This window comes from Pteronotus mesoamericanus, unplaced genomic scaffold, assembly GCF_021234165.1.
Source record: "Pteronotus mesoamericanus isolate MK-2021 breed Mesoamerican mustached bat unplaced genomic scaffold, CSHL_Meso_final contig_73, whole genome shotgun sequence".
Classification (NCBI taxonomy): domain Eukaryota; kingdom Metazoa; phylum Chordata; class Mammalia; order Chiroptera; family Mormoopidae; genus Pteronotus; species Pteronotus mesoamericanus.
In genome coordinates this window covers 10,359,915-10,376,755 of record NW_026555245.1, presented here as the reverse complement: position 1 = coordinate 10,376,755, position 16,841 = coordinate 10,359,915, and the positions used below count along the sequence as shown (strand labels likewise).

General features: G+C 38.8%; 1 protein-coding gene and 1 non-coding gene across 2 annotated transcripts in view; both read right to left on the bottom strand.

Annotated features, from left to right (window-relative positions):
* Positions 1 to 1,446: 1,446 nt before the first annotated feature.
* Positions 1,447 to 16,841, bottom strand: part of PRUNE2 (prune homolog 2 with BCH domain) — a 243,896-nt gene continuing 228,501 nt past the window's right edge. The window contains exons 18-21 of the mRNA XM_054583007.1: positions 14,548 to 14,583; positions 13,971 to 14,009; positions 9,421 to 9,468; positions 1,447 to 4,958 (exon numbers count right to left, since the gene is read on the bottom strand). Of these exons, the coding sequence (XP_054438982.1) occupies positions 4,928 to 4,958; positions 9,421 to 9,468; positions 13,971 to 14,009; positions 14,548 to 14,583 (154 nt within the window). The 3' untranslated portion in view covers positions 1,447 to 4,927. The remainder of the gene's footprint in view (positions 4,959 to 9,420; positions 9,469 to 13,970; positions 14,010 to 14,547; positions 14,584 to 16,841) is intronic.
* On the bottom strand, positions 6,872 to 6,974 carry LOC129078539 (small nucleolar RNA U13). Its single transcript, XR_008529987.1, has one exon. It is a non-coding gene; the product is annotated as a small nucleolar RNA U13 (small nucleolar RNA).

The window sequence follows — 16,841 nt, the reverse complement described above, 5'->3', positions numbered from 1 at the left end:
AAAATCAATAATTTTTGCCTGGCTAAAGAGAGTTATTTTGAGTGTGAGTGAAACTCTCTAGGAAAATTAGCCTCACAAAGCAGTCTCTTTGCTCTATAATATAGGCCACAGCTGTGTGAGGACTGATGTGTCAAAAGGCACCAGCTTAATTAAAAGCTCCATGACTACACAGGGTGATGTAACCCAAGGCGGGCTTCTGGCAGCTGCAGCACACGACGCTGCCAACCCAGGGGAAGCTATCATAGGGAATAGCCCCCTGGGGACCCAAAGTGCCCTAACACAGCTTTTCCACAATCTATGGCTGAAACTTCTGGCATCTATGGCTGAGAGTTTAAGCTATTGTCATTTTATTTACTTTTAACTTCAGCCCGTAAAAAGTTTTTTGATTTTGTTTTTTAATTAGTCCCCCAACTTCATCTTGAATTCTTGCTCCTGCCTTTACCCCTTACACTCACGCTAATAAGTGTGCTAAGTTCTTAAACATGAATGGGTTTTGTATAATATGGGGTGTGTGTGTGTGTGTGTGTGTGTGTGTGTGTGTGTGTGTATGCAGAATTAGCAGTTACAAAAATGGCACTATGCTATAGTGAGTTCTTTACTTTTCCGCGCTACCCTGTGATTTAAATGTTGCTCTATGAATGAGCAGTCTGTTGCTTCTAAGAGCTGCATAATGTACCATAATGTGTACCCACCACATCTGACCCACATTTTCTCCTAGCGCTGGGGACTCAGCTTGCCCCAGTTCCCACCGCGACAGTTACCAAAAGGGAGCAGAATGAATGTCACAGTCTACCTTGTAGTATCATGCCCTTCCTTTGCCTGACATTATTTCTCTTGTCTGTCTTCCCTTCACTGGGACAATATCCACCAGAACTTATTCCTAGATCATGAGAACATGCAATGTTTCACTTTCTATAGAGCCATTTCTCATCTGTTTACTCCAATGTTCTGAGAAGCAGATTGGTTTATTAGTTAAAAGAAAAAAAAGAAAAGAAAAGCCCACAGTGGTAATTCCCAAATGATTTTGCCTGAAGGCTATAAAAGGTAAAAATAAAACAAAACAAAAACAAAAACAAAGAAAACAAAAAAAAACCTAACTAAAAATAAAATGCTACTTAATCCATTTTATTTTAAAATAAATATATGCCATAAAAAAGGCAAGGGATGGAGAAAGGAGCTGATAAAATCAAGTAACCATGAAACTGGAAGACACTTCCAATGTGAGAAATTGCTCATCCAGAGGATAAACACACATTTTGAAGGCCATGTCATTGAGGCATGGAAGGCAAAAATGAAAAGAATAACATTTGGGTAACAAGAAAAGCAAAATTTATACTGTCCTCAAGTACCAAGTGCCAAGCTGCATTGTTGTCCAGATAAGGCTGCTGCAAAGTGAAGCTAAAGATTCTCACCGACTCAAAGAAAAGAAAGCCATAATTTGTGGAATCGATTTTTATTTCTCAATTATACAGAGATTATATATATATATAGTGTTGTTACATATTTTTATATTAATCCACACTATTTAAGAAGAATTTACTATTTATTTACCCCAAGTCTAATAGATGCTTTACTCTGATAATTCAATACATGGTAGAAAATCTTTAAATATATAAAAGATTAATTTGTGCACACATAAATGTGTCTAAGGGAGCAAACTACTGAGGCATTGTGATTTAGATAAGCATTGCAAACATAGTACCATAAATCAATACTTAATATGAGATCTTAACAACACAAAGGCTTAGAATAGTGACTTCCTCACGCCATCTTGGAGTATGTCTTAGAAGATAACCCCATAAAACATTATATGGCTTCAATAGGAACTTCAGGGTTTTCTTCCACACCCAGCTATTGCCCTCACTCCTTGGCAGTATATTCTGGGCAGAATTTTTGTTCTTTATCTTAATCAAGGAGCTAAGCAAAGAGCTGTTGCCACTTTAGGAAAATAATACTTTTGCCACAATGACCCTTTGGTTCCCTTTACTACAAATCTACAGAAAAAGTGCAAAACAGTTTTCAGAAGTCAGAACCAAAGCAAGAATACTCATAATGCAAGATCTAGATAGCTAATGATGTGAATGTGTACATCTGCCTACCAATCTGCTTAGGGATTATTTTTTCAGGATTCTTCTAGGATTCTATTTATTTGGATTGAATTTGCCTGGTGGCTTTTCTCTAGCACATGCAATTAAATTAAGCTGTCTTTTTAAGATAATAAAATAGCAAATGCCTAACTATCAGAATGGTTATACAGCCCATAGGACAGCCCAAATAAAATCATTTTTTGGGAAAGATGCTTGTAATATCTGTGTAGGAAGGTGAAACTTCAAACAGAATCCCACTTGAGTAGTCTTCCATGCGAAGGCTGGACAAGTTCAAAGAAAATGTGAGTGGTGAGATTGTTGCATGTCTGACAGAACTTAACGAAAGCCCTCTATCAACAGCTCTGTCCTCAGGCTTCACCATTAAGCTGAACGCTGGATTCTTCATTACCTCCTGTGGCTATGGGGACCATGCAATCCATCTTCCAAAACCAGACACAACTGAGCAACAGGAAGCATCATGAATAATTATGCTAGGGCAACAATAGTCAATGGATGAATGAACTGGAATATTGGGTCACTGAACTTATATCAACACTAAGTTCTGGGAGAGGCACACTTTGGGCTTCCAAAGGTGGTGCTGGGCTGTGAGAGAAGGTATGCTCTAGGGTTTTTCTATTAGACAAACCAGATGTTATGAGGGAGAACATCCAAAAGGACACAGTTCAATAAGATATGCAGCTGAAAGGACCAAGAGGGAACATAGTAACTATGGCTTATGGAGGAGAGAGAGCCAGGTTGTGTGTATGGAAGGTGGATGGGAGACTAACAACATGAAGCAAACAAACGAGGTCAGTGAAATGCAGTCACCTGTGCAAAGATGTCTACTTCAAAGTATTTCAAAGCTTATGACACCTAGGACTCAGAATATTACGGAAAGCTCTCCTGGATGTCGTTACTACCCACTCTCCACTTCATTTTTATTTTCGCCACCTAGTTAGTAATAGGTGATACTGGAGACTAAGAATAGTTCCTGGAGTGAGGTCAGGACTTCGGCACACCCGTAAAGAGCCAAAAACCTTTCTAGCAGGCTTCACTGTGGGTCATGGAAACACAACCTTTTCTGGCAGGCCATGCATTTTTCTGCCAACCTTTACTTTTTAAGACTAAATTAGTTTGCAGCCTTACATGTGTGTTCTGTTAGAGAAACAAACATCTACACAAAAATGGGAAAGGGAGGCAAAGGATGTAGGTGCTGGAGCAGGGCTAAGCACACTTTTCTATAAAGATAATAATGTTTTCATCTTTGTAGGCCACACGGTCTGTTGCAGCTACTCAACTTGTAGTATGAAAGTGGCCACAGAGAGTTCATGAATAAATTTGTGTGGCTCTGTTTTAGTAAAACTTCGTTGATGAACACTGACATTTTAAATGATTTTCATGTGTCATGAAATACTAAAAAAAATTTTCTACCCAAAGGGTAAAAGCCATTGTTTCTAGAAGGCCAGAAGAAAAGGTTGGGGGCGCTACATTTGGCTGTAGGTTGCCACACCCCTGGCTAGAAGCCCATAGATTTGAAATCATGTTGGCATTTTAAAGGGCATAGGAAAATCACAAAGGGATATTTTGCAAATTATAGCACACACTCATAATTAATTTTAAACCTGTGATCCGATTAAAGTGTTTTAAAGTAGATTATTCCTTATAAGGCATGTGAGAGAGAAATTCAGCTAACTGAATGTTACAAAATAATTAATTTCTAAGTGGGCCATCTTACCCCTCGAGTTCTTGGTACTTAAAGTAAAACATCTTAAAGTAAGTGTATGACCTGAAGCACAGACCGCTACCAAAAATGTGGACAATGAACCTAAAGTTTCTCAAAATAGAGTTCTTCACCAGGAGTTGGAGAAATGATTTTTTTAAAAAAATGACTGTATTTTGCTGTGTATAATGCGCACCTTTTTTGCCCACATTTTTCAGGGAAAAATAAGGATGTGTATTATACATGGGTAGTACCCGAAGTAGCTTGTATCTGTCTTTGTGTTTTGTAATTATTTGTTACATAAAATTTCCTGTACCATAATATGTGCAAAATAAAGGCTAAAATTCCTTTATAATACAAAATACAAGTATATAAATATAAAAAATAAAAAATTGAATTAAAAAATTAAAATGAAAGGTTTTTTTCCTGAAAGTCTGGGCCAAAAACATGGTATGCATTATACATGGCAAAATACGGTAATTCAGACAACATGATGCCCACTTTGATCACTAAAATAAAACTGCTGTGAACTAGAAAGCCTGGCTTTCCTTTGAGAAGTTAGAGACAATTCATTCATGTGGACAAGAATCAAGTGAGCACTTAACTGATGATGGGCTCACTTGTGTCTGGTTTATGGCTGCATTAAGCAAGTTTTGGATTTTAAAAGTGGAGTTACACGGGGACAAGCTTTCCAGCGAGACCTGAGCCCTGCGTATGTTAAACTTGCAGCAGTCACCCAGGAGGAGCCCCGCTAATCTACGGAAGCAAATCCACTCTTAATTAATAGTGAATTGAAGTTATCTTATCAACCAGTATCAGTCTAAGAGATGAAATACCACTGCGCCAAGGGTTAACAAAATATGGAAATGGAAGGTCCTACTTTCTTGCTAAGGTTCAACTAAAATCTTTGAGGCACATAATTGGCAAAGTAGGAATATACACACAACTTCATAAAACATGTTTAGAGTAAACAAATTCCCTTACTGCTTTTCCCCTTAGAACTTTAGAATGGCACCAGGTAGTGCAGAGTGGAAAAAAGGACTGTCAGTCTCTTTCAAGGAGGTATGTATCAACAGAACCACGAAGCAGAAAAGCATCCTCTTCTTCCAGCCGCGGCCAACTAGGGCTTTTCTTTCAGTTTCAGGTCAATACTTGGAAAAAAGGAGGAAAAAAAGGAGAAAATGAGTAAGAAACATTCAGTAATGATTGAGGGTGGTGTAGGTTTCTGTTTTTTCTCTCAAAGGACTTACTGAAAATAAATCATGCAAGTTTCTGATACTAGGAGATTTTAGTAAAACAGAGTCCTCCCCTAGTTGGCAAGGCTTATTCTAAACATAAACAGAATCTGTTTATTTTTATAAAACTGCTTCTGGAAGCATTTTACGCCTTTTGGAATAATCTAAGGAGGGGAAAGACTTGTGTTAAGCCTCGTTCCTTAAGTAGATTACTATAAAGAATGTTACTGCATTTTGGAAATAAAGGATCTACCAATTTCTAGTAAATGGCCTTTCCTTGTGGGGCAAATAAATGATCTGCCTGAAGTAATGTCTGACTAGTGCTAAATAGTAAGAAAGTAGAAATAATGAAACAACAATGGCAAAACAAAAACAAAAACAAAAAACCAACATTTTCTATTGCCAAAGGATTTGCCTGAAAGGGTTTAGACTACTTTAATGAAACGAATTCTTATCACCTAAGAAGAGCTTGTTTTTAAGAATGTCTAGTGGGTTCCCAAATATCTAGGGAATAAGTCTACAATGTCCTTGGGCCACTTCTGTGTCTCTCTTGCTTTCAGTGAACATATCATGACTTCTTGTTATCTACCAGAGAAGAGAGCTACATTTAGTGAACACTAAGAGGAGGCCTTTTAGCCACGAAAAAAGAAAAAATGCATTTGTTGAAAAGAGCAGTTGGGAAGTATCTGCAGACTTCCCTTGGATCTGCTTTCTAGAAGCAGAGCAAAAAGTTACTCTCCTTACAGAATATGCAGTTGCTGAGCAATGCTCATTGTAGTAGCTTTGCAAATAAAGCCATTGGTAACCTACACTGCCTGCTCATCTTGTTTACAGTAGTAAAATGTCTTTCCTTGGAAATACCCTCAGCAAACCCACCACTTATTAGATCTGAGGCCTTGGCCAAGTTACCTGCCTTCTCTAAATTTCCATTTCTGTATCTGTAAAACAGAACAATCATGTCTCTCTCATAGCTTGCTAAGGATTAAGTATAAAGTGTTTTCCATTGTATATAGTGTACACAGAGTAAATGTCTAGTAGTAGTAGTAGTAGTAGTAGTAGTAGTAGTAGTAAAGTAGCAGTGGTAGCTTGGTGTCTTTGAAATGGGAAAATCATCTGTTGGCTTAATTACCCTACTTATAATAATCTTGTCTCCTTTGGGAGCTTTCATATTTGGGAGCCAAATATGTTAACTGCCAGGAGAGGTCAGGTCATCACGGATATTAATCTTTTTTAGGCCCTCAAGGATCTGACTTGTTTTATTGTCTACAGTTTTACCATGGAGGTGTCCTCTTCTTATCCATGACCCTTACATCTTTTTCTAAGTCTTTTACAAAACAGGGCCTTCTTGAACTTATTTTTGCTTCTAAATGATACTTCTCAGCTGCAGTTATTCCCAGAAGTCTGCAGTGAGTTTGATTTGATGATTGGACTTCTATACTTTCTTACCTAGTAATGGTTCAGTTTCTCTCACAGACCAAGAGAATATGTATTAATAAAAAATTTGGGGTACACTGTATGAAAAGTGTGAATGTGGGTCAGAATACTTGAAGTCATCCTGGAAAGTTTTATTAAAGTGTACTCTGTTTCACCATATAGACACCTGACAAAAATCTGACAGGAAAAAAAAACCTCAACAACTGCAAAAAAACCACGCCATGATTCCCCCTTTCAAACAACTAATTTTTCATACTGACTTTTTCATAAACCTTCTAGGGTTTAATTTATCACTTCAGCTTTGGTAAACAAAAAACTGAAACATTGGAACACATTTCCCCAAGTTATAAAAGAAGAGAGAGTCAAAAGTGAACGATTTTTTTCCTCCAAGTTCATGTCAGGCGGATAATGTGCCGATGTCGTAACAAGGCTTGTGGGAGGCACTTGTCACACAAGAGCGCGAACACCCAATCATCACATTATGAACTACAAAAAGATCCAAAAGCGAATGGCTTTTAAGTAAACATGGGAAACCGCCCTGAAGGTTAACTTTTGAGACAACAGTTTTCTTGTGGAGCTAATGAAGCTACCAACAATGCTACTAATTTAAGTCTCCCCAAATATAGCCACATCCACTGGATCATATATGCTTTTATTGTATGTAAGAACATAAAAGGCACATGCAAGTTTTAGGACACGTCTCAATTAATTAAATCCAAACCTAACAGTGAGGGAGACAAGCACCTAGGGCTAATTTGAGAAATGCTATGCTTTTTAGGGAAAAAAAAAAAAATGTCCTTTTAATCAGAACTGGAATATGAAAAGAGTATTTCTCACCTTTGGCAAGTGGGCCTGGTAAAACCAACTTTCCAGTGAGACTAGCAACCTTCTGACAATTTTACTCCAGGCCATTTTGGCTTCTAACATAGTAAATGAGGTTCCTCACAACGTGTTTAACAATATTGTTTAATAATGCATAAACTCCATGTTTTAAGCGCGAAGAGGGGAAGAGGGGTATAACCTCCCTTTCTCTCTCTAGGAAAATGAGAGGCCACTACAGAGTCAGGACACATTTCATTTTATTCGTGGCCTGATCAAGCTTCTTGGAAGAGCCCTTACCCATTTTTCCAGTTTAACCATTCAATACAAGAAGGTGTAAAATGCTTCCACACAGGAACCAGAAGCGGGGAAACGAAGCCCTGTATCCTAATTCTGAAGAAAGCCAGAAATCCAGGGCTGGAATTCAGTAGAAAAAGTTCTTAGTCATTCTTGCCCCTGATCCCAGATCTCATTGTCTGCACCGGGATCATGTGCCGGGTAAGGCTTGGGCAAGAAAGGGCTGAGGAAAAGGGAAGCACGGAGGGCATGTTCTGAGAAGTGGGAACATCAACAATTTGCAGCATCCAGTCCACCCTCCTCCCCACCTCATGTCCACCCCCGGAACAAACCCAAACAAGAAGCAGTGCTTTGCTCTCTCCCCAACCCAAAGGCAGAACAAAACAGACAAGGTAGACAAAGGAGTGGGTAAGCCCGCAGATGTGGCAGCCACAGACCAAATGAGTGATCTGTCCACACAGCTCATTAACTGTGGGCGCAGGACTCTGCTCTAGGGGGCGCCATTTTGCTGAGAAAGGAAAGATTTGCAAAAAGAATGATGGTGGACTAAGGGACTGAGGGATTTTTGCTCTGCAGAATTTCTGCGTGGTGATTTTCTTGAAGCAACTGTCTTCATCTGGAAGAGGTGGGACAAGTGTAAACTTCAGAAAAATTGTCTGATTTCAAATGTCCCCTGACAGCCTTTGTGCTTTGTGTACTTTTCAGTGGGGGCCTTTTCTCTGGAGTTTTTGTGCATAAACTTCTTTAAACTGTAAGGTCACCATGGCAACTGCAGAGCTATCGCACTGTGATTTTCCAACTTCCCTTGTGACCTCGTAGGAAAGGAGGGCTAAAGAAAACAAAATGTGACAATAGCTGACACATTTAAATGTGATGTTTGCCCCTCCTTCTGGATTCCTGGAAAGGACAATGTTAAATTCTCCACAACTCAAACCAGGTTAGGAGCCCCCAACCAGATGGCCAGGTTCCCTTGGAGAGCATGCTGGTGACCACAGTCTATTCCCTGCCACTGACCTGGCCACTAATTCTCTCTTTCCTTAAGTGCCTAATTCTGTCCTCTCTAGCCCTTGGTTTGATCAGAGGTGGCACAGCCATTCCAGCATTCAGACCACCTCTCTCTGATTTCAGAACCGCTCCCGCCGGAGCTGCACTCCATATTCACATCCCAGCTCAGGGCCCTTTTTACAACTGTAAAACCCTGGGCTGGTCAGATAATCTCTCTATGCTGCTCTTTCCTTACATATGAAATGTACCCCAAAAGCTCATCCTGAGGATAAACATCAGTAAGTGTGTGAGACACTTTTTATGGAGCCTGACGTGTAGTAAGAACTCAATCTGTGTGTGATTCTCTCTCTCCCAGGATGGGACTAGATGAACTAGATCTTTTCTCCAGCCCCATCCAGACTCAACTGCTCCTTGGAATTTTCAAAACAAAAAAATTCTGTCTCCTATCCATCCATTAAGTTCAAATGGAAGTCCCAACTTCCACTAATTAAAATAGACGATGTTAATTCACAAAGCAGACTTGTGTTCCTCTTGCCCAAATGCTCTGGTATCTGGCTTTAAAGTAATTTTCACCTAATATTTGGATTGGGAAAATAGAATGCCATGTATAAACATAGCTGTCTGTGAGGAATTTAATTGTGATCAATGAGACAGTGTTAAGTTGGCACAGTTCATTTTAAGCTTCTAATTTGAGAAATAGAGAGCATAAAAGCTGAACATCTGAACGAGGTTTACCCAATCCTCAATATATCTCTTTCTTTCAGAGCCCAGCCATACAATACTGCAGGTAACCACAGAGCTGTTATTGACGGTGAGTTCTTACTCCTTCTCCATAGAAGACAGTTCTGGATCATTGTAAAGGCAGCTAGTTCTGAGTGCATGGAAAAAACAGGAAGCAGTAAACATTTTCTCCACTGTTACCACTTTGTAAGCACAATAGATTTGGGCATTTTAAACTGTCTAATGTCATCCCATTGTTAATATTAAACAAGTCTACACCTGAAACGATGAGATCAGGCTGTGATTCTTTTACCATCAGTTTTGAAATACAGTAATTGCCCATCACTGGGAAACATAAAAGGAAGATCAAAAACACCAAACACCTCCAGGGGGCTCTCCTGTCCTTGTCGTATTTTCTCTGGTATGTTCAATCTATCTTATTCCAGAAACGTATTACAAATTTTTATTAATAACTCAAATAGTATATTTTATATACCAAGAACAATCTCTCTCAAGCAGTCTAATTTTATTTACATATAAACACAGTCAACTTTAAGAATGAGGATTTTCCAAGGCACAAAGAGGAAAAGTGCCAGTGTCAGCTTTCCTTGTTACTGTTGTCACAGAAGAATAACAGGACACTGACCACCGTCTAGCTGAGCTGTTTGGGTGATACAAGTGAATCCTCACTGTAACCAGAAGTGACTGTGTCCAAAAAGAAAAATGTAACCATGTGAAATCACGAAATAAAAGTTGTGTTACGGTGTGTGAATGTGTTTATGCTTTTTCTGGTGTTCTATTGGCTGCTTTTGATATTCCATGTCGGTGAGATTCCTCTGTTAGCAAATTTCAGACTTGCTTTCTCTTAATTTCTGATTCATACTTTTACTTCTTCTCCTCTGTTAAATCTTTTATTATTGGCAAACAAACACTAGTTAAAGGGATTCTGTGATCCTTTCTACACGTGAGAGTTCTTTTTGTAATGTGAATAATTTCATAAACTTATGTATGTATTTGCACATGAGGGATAGTTATTAACATTAAATTTTTTTTTGTTTTTTTTTTTGTTTGTTTGTTTTTTAATGCCAGAAGGCTATTTCTGCCTGCGAAGGACAGAGGGCTTTTTCTCCCTGTATCCCCACCCTTCTCTCTGAGGGTCTGGTATTTCTTTGGAGTATATTTAGCAACTTCAGTTGGACAAGGACAGTCTGGCTAGTGTTGACAGTGTGCTAGAAAAAACCCAGCGAAGCTGGACTGGAATCAAGAAAGGGCAGTCTTCCAAGCGTAGACCTGCTGGGTTTTAACTTCGCGCGCTCCTTCGAGAGGAAACCGCAAACTTGCCACCCACCCAATACTGTCACTCCACAGGCTGCGGATGGATTCCTCACTATTTTCAACATAAGGATGGCTCCTTAGATACAATTTAACCTTGAAAAGTATTTTCTTTTCTGTACAGATCTAAAGTTGTAAAGAAAAAAATAAGGCAGACTGAGGAAATCACTTTCTGAAAGTCTATTAGAGGTGGTGGCGGTATGTGTATGTAGGGAGAGGGTGAATTGTTTGAGAACACTGGTGGGAATAAAGCAAAACAATAGGCAGGTTTTGTTCCCTGGCAGGGTATATGTTTGCCTTTGGTTAGAACCTGCTGGAAGCTTTCTGATAAAGATCATGGGGAAAGTCAGAAGGTGTCTACATGTTAATAATGGAAAGACCCTGAATTGTCTGGTTTCTACAATCTAACCACAGATCTGTAGTGATCGTATGTTCTGAACCCCAAGTCATCACATACAGTCTGTCCAAGAACGGGGGCTGCTTTAGAGGCTGAACGAAGATGTAGTTAGTATGCCAACACGGTAGGATGCAGAGGCCTTTCAATAATCTGTGTGGTCAACAGAGTAAAATTCTTTCTTCTTACACATTTTCAAATGTGGACATGTTTCAGCTCCTCACACAGGTAATGTCACCATCAAAAGAAGGAGGGTCAATTGGAGGAGAATTCAGACAGGCAGCTTAGTGACTACAGCCAAAGTCAGAGCACAGACCCTCTAAGACAAATCTAATTCTTTTTATTCAGCCAATTACTTTAAGGAGGTGGTTCTCAACGCGTGGGCCTGAGGCCGGCAGCACCAGCATCACTGGGAGCTCGTTAGAAATACAGATGCTCCTGCCTGCTACATCAGAAACTTTGTAGGTGAGACCCAGGATGCTGTGTTTTAACAAGCGCTCCAGGTTATTCTGATGCACAGTAAAGTTTGAGAACCACTGCTCTACAGCAACAATCTTAATCTTGTGCACATCCTTCAGTTTATGAGCATCTACTATATACTGGGCATGAGCTTGGAGCTTCTTTGAGGAAAGAGATCAAGACTTCTCAGTACCACCTGAGACCATTTAGAAACCTGAGGGAAGGGGATGTCAGAGTAGGAAAGAGAACAAAACAAACGTTTGAGAGGAAAAAAGAGAAAGCTATATAACTAAACCAAATATGATAACTGTTCTCTATGGTAGCTATGCAGGAGGAATAAAAATACTGAATGAAAAAAAGCCTATTGAAGGAGTTGAGAGTGTACGGTGCTAATGAAAATACATGACAATATGATTTCCTAATGGGTTTGGCTGGAAAATTATTGATGTCACCTCCCCCAATTTTTGTCTAAAAAACAACTTCTAATTTCATAAACATGTTATTTTTAAGAAGAAAGAATCTTAAAGAGAAACTCGTTGCTGTTTCTCTTTCTGGGAAATCTCATGACATAATGCAATCTGAGTACAGATGAGTGCTAAAGGGGAACGTTACACCGACATTTGGTTCCTCGATTCTTGATATCTTCCTTCTGCAACTTCTTGTTTTTAGCAGTTGCATTGGAGGTAAGAAGATTTTATGAGAGTAAAATTTGTATAATTTTAAGTATTGTTAGTCTAACTTGGTGTCAGTTAATCTTAAAAGAAAACTAGAAGACTAGAAGAATGTTGTAACAGTAAACTACCCTAATGGTAAATTTTCTAAAGCAAAAACATTTCCTTGAATTTTTAACCCAAAAGATGCACACTATAGGCAAATAATTCCACAGGTTACCTGCAATAAAAAATGGGCCATAGGGGGAAAAAACCTAAATGGATTGTTTGCATGTGGGGTTGGCATTTCACCTCTACAGAAAAACTCCACTAATTAAGATCTTATTTTTTTCAGAATTTGTAGCTGTTTGTACATTGTCCAGGCTTTCTGCTTTTCCAATATCCATTAAGATGGGAGGGAGAGAGAGGGAGGAGCGGGCAGGTGAAAGTGGTGGGGGGAAGGCAGAGACAGATGTATTTGGAAAAATAAATTAATTAATTTAAAAAAAGAGAAAAAGGGAACTGGTTATAAAAATTAACATTGTAAGCAATATTTGAGATGGAGAAAAATCTCAATTGAGCAAACATTCCAAATAGTACTTGTCTCTATTTAGTCTATAGTGTCAGAAAAATTATTTGTAACTTGGAAATTGAAAAAGGAAATTATTGGGTATTCTTTCAAAGCAGTGCTGACTGTTAGCTGTCAGGCTATTTTACAGCTCTGTGGGGCCAGAGGTTAGCGTTTAGGTTTTTGTTGAGCAGAGGTGCAAATAATTTTTGTCCAGCACATAAGATAACCTAAAGTTGTTTATCTCCCTGCTGAACATTAATCAGTTATGTATTTAAACCAACAATCTTATCCTAACTCTATAAATTGCCCATTGATATCTATCTTCACAAATGTTCTTTGAACTCGTTTTAATTCCTTATTGGTTCCATCGTTAGGTAATTAGTTGAATAAAACCATTGGCATAAATCCATTTTATATTTGCATTAAAGTTATGATTTTGCCTTTTTGAAAATTATATGTTAATAATAGTGAGCAATGATTTTTTTCCTATTTATCCAAATAGCTCAAAAGCTGTTAGTTAAGCAATATTTCCAAAGTCACTAAATAAAATGTTTAAAAAAATATTGGAAAGCCATTAAATTGGTTCTAAAAAATATTCCAAATTTCCACTTGCTATCATTTCTCTCCACTAGTGAGGTTTTTTTCTCTTTTAAAGATTGTATTTATTTATTTTTAGAGAGAGGGGAAGGGAGGGAGAAAGAGAGGGAAAAAAACATCAATGTGTGGTTGCCTCTCATGCACCCCCAACTAGGGGCTTGACCTGCAACCCAAGCATGTGCCCTGACTGGGAATCAAACCAGTGGCCCTTTGGTTTGCAGGCTGGCACCCAATCCACTGAACCATACCAGCCAGGGGTCTACTAGTGAAGTTTTGATGCCTCAATATAACATCTAGATGATCTAGGTAAGTATTACCATATTTACCTAGATGATTGTTATACAATATGTGTTATATACATATACTGTGTGTGTATCTGTGATGCCTTCTTTTGCTGGGGTGTATAAAACCGCATGTACATTTAAAAAAAAATTAAACAACATTAACAAATGCATTCTTCAAGATAACCAAGATCATGGGGGAAATAGACAGTAGTACAAATAACTAAAATTGCATCTATCATGGGACAAAGGGAACTTTTAAAGTGCGGCATTATTATCAGGATGCAAAATGCAATACCCGGCATGCAGGCTCTCTCAACTCATGACTGAAATGCAAACACCAGCTGCAGAATGAAAACCAAGTCTTACTTAGCTGCTTCTGATGCTTCCCTCAGTTCTTCATCCAGTCTGCACGAGCAAAAATTATCAGTGTAGAGAACAAAACAACAAAAAAAGGCAAGCAGAGCATGAGACAGTCACCCAGCAAAGCAGAGCCAAACATAAGTGGAATGTATGTGCTTTTAAAAACCATCTTCTGGAGCACCGAGGGACACTCCTTCAATTAAATGTGGTGTTATTTCCTCCCATTCAGTGTTTACGTATTTTACTTTTCAATTCCTTCATCAAGGTGAATATAAAAGTTGCAAGGAGATCAGAAACATGCTGGCTGAATAAAGCTCAAAACATCCACATCAGTCTGTTGGGTACAATGAAAGTTAGTTTACAGCCTGGGCCATGTCAGGGATGTATCTGGGTTTAGTAGGTTTCAGCTGCAGCTTAGGTTGACCTCAACAGCTTTACACACAAGACAAAGACATGAATGGTATACACAAGGGGCTAATACAATGACCTCTTGCTCTGGAAGCATGTTGAGGTCACCCATGAGTAAGACACTGGTGCACACACACAGAGGGTCCAGCATGAAGTGTAGATCAGGAGATTTTACCTCACACTTCTCTTATAAGATCTCTCTTCATCGTACCTTACAAGACAAAAGACGGATGCAGTGAGGAAAACGAGCCAACAAGTGAAAAACATGACAGGTAAATGATTTAAAGAATAGACAGAACATTAGAGAAAAAACCTACCCAAATAATAATCAAATTGCCTTTTGGGAGAAATCTTCTTTTTATTAGATATAATCAATGATTTAGAATTTCTAATTACATGCAGCCAATTCTCATTATTTGCAGATTCTCTGCTTGCTAAACTTTATTTGTAACTCCCAAATCAATACCTGTGGCACACTGATGATCAATTGAGGACATTTATAAAGTAGCAAAAAATTTGAGTCACCTGACAGGCACTTTCCAGCTGATATGGAACAAGGCAAGTCTCTGCCTTCTAGTTTTAGCTTTCAGGCTATAAACAAGTGTCATTTTTGCAGTCTATTTAGTGCCATGTTTTGTGGGTTGTTTTTTTTTCTTTTTGTTGGTATCTTGCCATTTAAGATGGCCCCCAAACATAGAGATAAAATGCTGTATAGTGACCCTAAGCACAAGAAGGCTGGGGCGTTCCTTATGGAGGATATATGTTTGTTAGATACTCTTTGTTTAGGTATGATGTATGGTGTTCTTGGCCATGAGTTCAATAATAATGAATCAACTATATATCAATTATTTTAAACAGAAACACATAGAGCAATGTTATATGTTAACTGGTTGACAAAAATGTGACCAGAGGCTTGTATTTCCTTTAGGAACAGCAGTTTAGTTTTTGCTCTTTTGTATTCTAGAATATCACTGCAGCAAATAACAAGAATTGCCTATAGTCATTGACTATAAATCTGATTCCGGATTGGGCAACTTTTTCTTTCATTTAAGCCCTTTGATGACAGGCTTCATCCGAGTAGAACACTGGTGTTGGGATTGGCTGAGATCAGATCAGTAATAGGAAGGGACTGTGTCAATTTGAAAATGGTATATCATGAAAATGCGGACCAGTAACAAAAATGGCAGAAAGGACAACCAGAGATGGATTACAGAAGACAGGAGATAACATGGATAACATGAGGAGGACATGCAAGGCTGTAAATTTCTTCCTCTGGAAGAAAATCTTTCCAAATGGAACCCTCCCTCCTGAAGTAACTTTTTAATGTGGCCCTTGAAAACTGAAGTGGTTAGATGAGTAAAAAGTGCCCTGAGCATGTTAAATTTTTCAATTCAACTTTCCCATATCACCATGAGACTCTAAAGGCAACATGATGATAATAAATAACATTCGGAATTGTCAACTTTGTGCCAGGAGGCTTTCTGAATGATTTCTGTACTTTGTTTTCATTTAGTCTCCAGGCCCAATTCTTGAACCGCGTCTTACTTCTCCAGGACACTGGCTGAAGCTGAGGTTCAGGGTTTCAGTGAGCTGCCTGATGTTTCAGACACTGAGAGGCAGGCAGGAAGCTTCACATCTAATGCTAAGCTTCCAAAGCCCATTCTCTTCTCTCCCAACAGCCATAGCACGGAAGTATTACTATATTTACCTAGAGCATTGATTTTCAACCTTACTCACATCATGGCACACATAAACTAATTACTGAAATTCTGCAGCATGCCAACAAGTGTATTTTTTGCTGATCTGACAAAAAAGTACAGTTTCGATTCATTCACACCAGACAGCTACTGTTGTGTCGGCTGTTGTCATTTTTTTATTTGACAGTCTAAGGGAAAAGAGGTCAGTGCCCCTAACTAAGTTGGTATTGCATGTTCTAAAAATTCTTGTGCCACACCAGTTGAAAATTGCTGGCCTAGATGGGGACAATGCTCATTTCCACTTGAAAAGAGAATGTCCTTGTCATCTTTTGCAAATAGAGACAGTATTACAGAAAGTGGGTGTTCCAGGGCTTTTTTTATTCAAAGAGTAGGAGTAGATTTTTGAGATGGAGTGCACCTCTGTGAAGCAGCAGACCATGGCTTTGAGGTGTGCCGGCTGTGGGAACCCTGAGAAGCTGGAGGATCAGAGGCATTGCCAGGACCTTATGGACAGCCTGCTTGACTCAGCTGAGCCAGCTGGCCACTCTGAGCTCAATCAGTATCCTGGGTTGATGTCTGATATTGGGATGTAGGAAAATTAAATGCCTCTTCTTCTGAGCTGTGACTTTAGTTGGATACATTAAAGGAGGCAAAGGTAACTACTAGAAAAGGACATGGGGATTTGGGTGCTAGGCTGATTAGACTGAATTCTAGTTCTATCTTTTCTCCTTCCTACTTATACTTTGCATAAGCAATTTCTCTTTTCTAAGGT